Source organism: Leptodactylus fuscus, chromosome 11 (assembly GCF_031893055.1).
Source record: "Leptodactylus fuscus isolate aLepFus1 chromosome 11, aLepFus1.hap2, whole genome shotgun sequence".
Taxonomy (NCBI): domain Eukaryota; kingdom Metazoa; phylum Chordata; class Amphibia; order Anura; family Leptodactylidae; genus Leptodactylus; species Leptodactylus fuscus.
This window is the reverse complement of record NC_134275.1, coordinates 80,135,064-80,141,733: the sequence shown is the minus strand read 5'-3', so window position 1 is coordinate 80,141,733 and position 6,670 is coordinate 80,135,064. Positions and strand designations below refer to the sequence as shown.

Here is a 6,670-nt window from a genome sequence, read left to right as displayed (position 1 = left end):
AGCCCTGCAGATAGATAGGTTAGTGTCACCAGAACCAGAATATCACCCCAGCCCTGCAGATAGATAGGTTAGTGTTACCAGAACCAGCATATCACCCCAGCCCTGCAGATAGATAGGTTACTGTCACCAGACCCAGCATATCACCCCAGCCCTGCAGATAGATAGGTTACTGTCACCAGACCCCAGCATATCACCCCAGCCCTGCAGATAGATAGGCTACTGTCACCAGAACCAGCATATTACCGCACCCCTGCAGATAGAAAGGTTAGTGTCACCAGAACCAGCATATCACCCCAGCCCTGCAGATAGATAGGTTACTGTCACCAGACCCAGCATATCACCCCAGCCCTGCAGATAGATAGATTACTGTCACCAGACCCCAGCATATCACCCCAGCCCTGCAGATAGATAGGTTAGTGTCACCAGAACCAGCATATCCCCCCAGCCCTGCAGATAGATAGGTTAGTGTCACCAGAACCAGCATATCACCCCAGTCCTGCAGATAGATAGGTTAGTGTCACCAGAACCAGCATATCACCCCAGTCCTGCAGATAGGTTACTGCCACCAGAACCAGAATATCACCCCAGCCCTGCAGATAGATAGGTTAGTGTCACCAGAACCAGCATATCACCCCAGCCCTGCAGATAGATAGGTTACTGTCACCAGACCCAGCATATCACCCCAGCCCTGCAGTTAGATAGGTTACTGTCACCAGACCGCAGCATATCACCCCAGCCCTGCAGATAGATAGGTTAGTGTCACCAGAACCAGCATATCACCCCAGCCCTGCAGATAGATAGGTTACTGTCACCAGTACCAGCATATCACCCCAGCCCTGCAGATAGATAGGTTACTGTCACCAGAACCAGCAAATCACCCTAGCCCTGCAGGTAGATAGGTTACTGTCACCAGAACCAGTATATCACCCCAGTCCTGCAGATAGATAGGTTACTGTCACCAGAACCAGCATATCACCCCAGTCCTGCAGATAGATAGGTTACTGTCACCAGAACCAGTATATCACCCCAGTCCTGCAGATAGATAGGTTACTGTCACCAGAACCAGCATATCACCTCAGCCCTGCAGATAGATAGGTTACTGTCACCAGAACCAGCATATCACCCCAGCCCTGCAGATCGATGGGTTAGTGTGAACTAAGTCAAACAGTGTTTTCTCTTTGTGAATTGCTGTCTGTACTGTATTACTTTATTGTTAATATGTAAATAAGCTCTTTGGGGCTACTCTATTTACTTGGATATGCTCAGTTATAGTGACGGACTTCCCTTAAAACGACAAATCTATGATGGTGAATAGAGAGACACCGAGCACACTAAGGCTGTATTCACACAGAGTAACGCCAGGCGTTTTTTGTGTGCTTTTTGCACATAGCGCCGCGTTAACGCCGCGTAGCGCCGCGTATACGCGGCGTTAACGCGGCGCTATTTTGCGGTGGCGTTGCCCGGCGTTAACGCGGCGCTATGTGCAAAAAACACACATAAAACGCCTGGCGTTACTCTGTGTGAATACAGCCTTATAGTGTAGATGGTCTATTATAAATATATAGATGAATTATCTGGTGTTTATGGAAAGAACTCAGGACCTGGTGGCCTCTCACCTGATCGGGTTGTGACTCCGTTTTCAGCAATATTAGGCTTCGTCAGAGTGAGAGTGGCAGCACGTCTCTATAACACTGGTCAAAAACCAGGAGGATGCACCAATGAAAGAACAAAAGGACGGCGCTCTCAGGTCCAAAGGAATTTATTCAAAAAGAAGATTGCACATCTTGCCGTCCTTTTGTTCTTTCATTGGTAAATCTATGATGGTGGCTTCTGTCATATGTTTATAGGGACCAGAGCTCTATTTTTCTGATGCACAGGTCCTGAAGTCAATTCCTATTTCAATCAAATGCAACACATTTTGGATGGAGGGGGGAGAGGGGGGGGTCAAAATAATGAACAACAGTCCATGGTTCCCCCTCTTCTAGGATCATCTGAAGTGACAAGGACAGGAGAAAAATAAAATCATTTTCCCTTTCCTGCAGCTGCTCGCGTTCTTCCGCACACTGGTGCAGTGATGAGTATATGCAGCTCTGCTTTACCCAATGATCTCCCAAAACTTACATGGGGCAGAAACAATATTCTTGGCTTTAAAATAAGACCAATATCACGACTATCGTCACCCCAGCTCCAGAGTTAGACCCATTTAAAATCACTGCTACCTCTTCAGTTTCGCTGGGGGTCTCCTGCTCCGATGAAACAGTAACTCGCTCTGCTTTGTGTCTCTGCTGGATGGTTAAAATGAATAAGTTTGTCCTTGCTGCTCTAACATTACCGCAACCTTGAAATAATTTCGCTGAGTGAAAACAGTCAATGTGCAGATACTCAATGTATAACCCGAGGAGACTGGACTAAGTATGAGCTCATGGTAGGACACATGGCAGGGACAATACAATGTAGTCACTTACCTTATGTAATATTATAAGGGAAGAAAGAAAAGAAATAGCAAAGTAACACAATGTAGACAAATCACATCTTACTGTAACATGGACAGCAGAGGCTTCACACACAAGATACACCAACACTTATACATCTCTCTGAGCTGTGGGATACAATCTCCCGGGGTCTGAAGAAGGAATAATCCCGCAGAGTAACAGTAATAAGAGCAGTTCTCTGTATACAATGTAACAATCATATTCTAAATAGAAATGTCTAATGAATACAGTGTCTACAATGTATCTGTAAGAGGTTTGAGAATGGGTCCTCCGCCCTCAGCACCTTGATGTGGACCCCAATGTTTAGCACTGAATTGCTGCTATAGGTTACTATTAACCTTGTTGTGGACTTGGTAGAATTCTGCCCTAAAGTTCGGACTGCTGTATTTATAGGTGTAGATTACTGCAACTGTTTTGCTCAACGGCCATTTTTTTGTTTCTTAATGTGCCAAAAGATTTCTGTTCTGTACTTCCGGTCGGCCAGTTTAGCCCCCACACTCTTCTTCTTAGAAGCCATGCTCTTGGGATACGAGGCAATGTTTATATGTTGTTCTAAAACCTCTATATACTGCCCGGCATTGATAGTGCCTTTCATGCTTGCGTGAATGCAAACCCCATACTATCAGGCACTGATAACAAGCTGTATGGTCCCTCTTGAGCCCACAGGACTCCTCTGACCACAGAACAGGTTTCCAGTTTGCCTCAGTCCATTTTAAATGAGTTTTGGCCCAAATAAATTGTTGGGATTTCCAGATTGGGACCTGGCATACAATACATCGTTCTTCCTAAATCTGCCCCATAGATTTATGTGAAGTATTCCTGAGCCTATGCAGTGACTTACAAGCCATTGTAGATGCAATACCACCTGTGGGTCCACATATCCTGAGCCTTCAATCGTGGCCATTGATCTCATCCCTTGTGCACATGCATTTCTCCAGATTCACTGCAGATGGTGGAATATTCCAAGTCTTTGCAATTTTACATTGAGCAGCATTTTACTGAAAATAGTTCCATGGTTTTTAGATACTGGTTTTCGCAGATCGGTGATCCTCTGACCATCTTTGCTTCTGAGAGATTTTGAGACATGCTTTTTATACACATTCATTGTAAGGGAATTGCTAGAGCAGCTATTTCCCAGTAGTTTCTGATGAACCCAAAGGGAGAGGGGCACAAGAGACAGTGAGCCCTAAGCTGAACCCCCCGCTGTCCATCCCTGCTTGCCGGTCCTATCCTAAGCAATAGGTGGCAACAGGTCATTGGGTCCTTCCTATATAAGTGACAACACAGAATGAAGACAAGACAAGCAACAACAAAGGGAGGTCATCTAGCCAAGGGTCCGGGAACAGTCGTGCAACGCAGTACAGAATCAAAATCCAAGCGAATAGTCAAAGGGAAAGCCAGAGGTCAGGGGTAAGCAATAGTAGAAGCAGAAGAGGAGCTTACCAGGGACAAAGTCACAGGACAAAGTCTCAATAGCAGGCATGGCTGTATGGGCGGATGGCATGTACATAGAAAGACCAGGACCAGCCCCAGACCTGATTGGAAGACAGGCTGTCAATCACAAAGGCAAGGCAAGAATTAACCATTAGGCTGAGTTAACACTGGGTATTTTGGTCAGGATTTTGAGGCGGAATCTGCCTCAATATCCTGACCAAAAAAACCCCATCTCCCATTGAAATCAATGGGAGCCTGTCAGTTCTTTTTTTCTGAGAGTAGTTTGTTCCGGCTCCCGGAAAAAAGAAGCAACATGCTCATTCTTCAGGCGGATGCTGCGGCCACTTCAGCCACAGACGTTCACCCGAAGACACTCCTTCCCGACTTGGCCCATTCAAAGGGACTTAATCCGGAGCGGAGTGCTGCGACTGGATGCTGGTACACTGCACCGGCATCCAGTTGCTGCTACCCATATTTTTGGACCGGAATCTGAGGCGCCCTCCACCTCAAATTCCGGTCCAAAATACTCCGTGTGAACCTGTCCTTAGAGGGGCAGAGGGAATCAAGGTGCAGGGGACAGGTGTGGTGAAAATTTAATTACTGAGATAGAGCAGTGTTTACACAGTGCAACAAAAAACATTAAGCAACGATTCCAACTGAACACACCTTCTGCTCCGCAGTGTACGAGTGGAGGGTGGCGCAGAGACCCAAACAGGCAGAGACGTTACATTCATGTTACATGTCTAACCTTTAAAGAGGTTTTCCCATCTCACCCTCCCACCAGCTTTGCTGTTGTTTCCTCTCACTTCCTTTATTCTTCCACAAGCTGGCATTGAGTGTTTGATGGGCAGGACACTATGAAGTAGATCACTAGATACAGAAACTGCCTCCACCATGAGAGATTATTTATTATGATTACTTGTGATCTAACATAAATGAAGATCAAATAAAATGCATGGCCAATGACACAGGGTTGGAGAACACTTATATGCACCCAGTAAATTCAATGTTAGCTTTGTGCAGGGACACACGGTGGCTCAGTGGTTAGCAGATGTGCACATTGTGTCATTGTGTATTTTGGTTGTTAATGTTGAGCCCCATTATTTCAAACATCTTAAAAGGATTTCTAAAAACATCCCATACTTGAAAGTCAATGATGATCCCTTGGGTGTCCCATGTCTGTAATGGAGAATTGGCCACACATTTGTAGCTTTTTTCAACCTTTGGTCACCTGGTGTTCGACCATTGTCCTGCTCATAGATCCTAAGTCTATCCGGAGTCAATGGAGAACTTGCAAAGGAAAATATTTAATCAGTTTATGAAGATGGTTCTCTACAAGAGCGTTGGGGAATACCTTGGCTAAAGAATAATGACTCAGGCCATTTTGACTAATATTGGACCTTGCTGTGTGGTCCTTACTTCAAAAAAGTCCAAAGACGATTTCACATTTGTAAAAATTTGATGCCACAGAATTTGAGTTTTTGTCCAAAGGCAGATTTGACATCTTTATTTTTCAGGCTGTAGATCAGGGGGTTCATCATGGGGACAACGACCGTGTTAAACAGAGAGAAGATTTTGTTGAAACCTATGTTACTTACAGATACAGTTACTACGTAGTAACACAAGAGAGGAATAGAAGATGGAAACCACCATGATGTGCGAGGAACACGTGTAGAAGGCTTTACGTCTGCCGGTACTCGAGCTGATTCTTAAGATACTGGTAATAATGAAAATATAAGAAGCTATCGTCAGGAAAAGTAACATAAATAGGATCACGTTTCCATAGATTAGAATGTAAAGATCCAAAAGTGAAGTGTCACTACAAGTAATGTCTCGAATGGGCAACATGTCGCAAAAATAATGATCAATCTCCTTGGAAATGTAACAAGTGAACCTGGAAATCAACACAATGATAGGAACCATCTCTATAAAACCAGAAACCCAGATGACGGAGGCCAGAAGACCACAGAGTCTCCGACTCATGACTGTGTGATAATGTAAAGGTCTACAGATGGCGACATAGCGGTCAAACCCTATGGCGGCCAAGATTGCCGATTCATTTCCAGTTGCAGTACAGAAAATATATAACTGGGTCATACAAGTCACAGTGGAAACCGTGTGGTTGTGTGTGGAGAAAATAACAAAAATCATATTTAGCGTCGTAGTGGAGCTCAGTATATCGATCACAGACAAGTTGGCCAAGAAGAAGTACATGGGAGTGTGAAGGTGAAGATCAAGGCAGACCAGGAGGACAATGGTCAGATTCCCAATAAGAGAGATGAGATAAGTAAGAAGAACCAGAAGGAAGATGAGAACTTGTAGATCGGGAACATCTGAGATCCCTTTAAGTCTAAAGCCTTCTATCATGCTCTGGTTTATGGAGCTCATGGAGTTGTCTATTTCACTATAAAAGTATATACACACACCTATCAGCTCAGCTCTTTGTGTTACTTGTAGTATAAACATAGATACAAACGTATTGTCACAGCTTTATTACATCTTATTGACTTTGAGCTGAAATCCGGGACAGGCTGCTTCCTATTGACGTTTCTGATTCCTTAAGAAAGAAAGTTCAGTTATTCAGAGATAAATATGACTCATGGAAGTTTTAGAGTTTGCTGTGGTTTATGTGAGATTTCCAAAGGGCAGCACATTCTCTACAGTAATAAATATCTTTTCCCATTTTGGAATCTGCAAACTCAGCTGTTGTATCGTGGCTGTATATTAGGGATAGTTCAGACTAG

The 6,670-nt window shown here is 44.3% G+C and overlaps 1 protein-coding gene across 1 annotated transcript; it reads right to left on the bottom strand.

Moving 5' to 3' along the window:
- Window positions 1-5,516: 5,516 nt before the first annotated feature.
- Window positions 5,517-6,314, bottom strand: LOC142185549 (olfactory receptor 6C3-like). The gene has a single exon (XM_075260978.1). The coding sequence runs from the start codon at window positions 6,312-6,314 to the stop codon at window positions 5,517-5,519; it is 798 nt and encodes a 265-aa protein (XP_075117079.1).
- Window positions 6,315-6,670: the final 356 nt, after the last annotated feature.

Excerpts from the sequence above, each read along its gene's own strand:
- LOC142185549 (XM_075260978.1), bottom strand. The coding sequence starts at position 6,314 with ATGAGCTCCATAAACCAGAGCATGATAGAAGGCTTTAGACTTAAAGGG.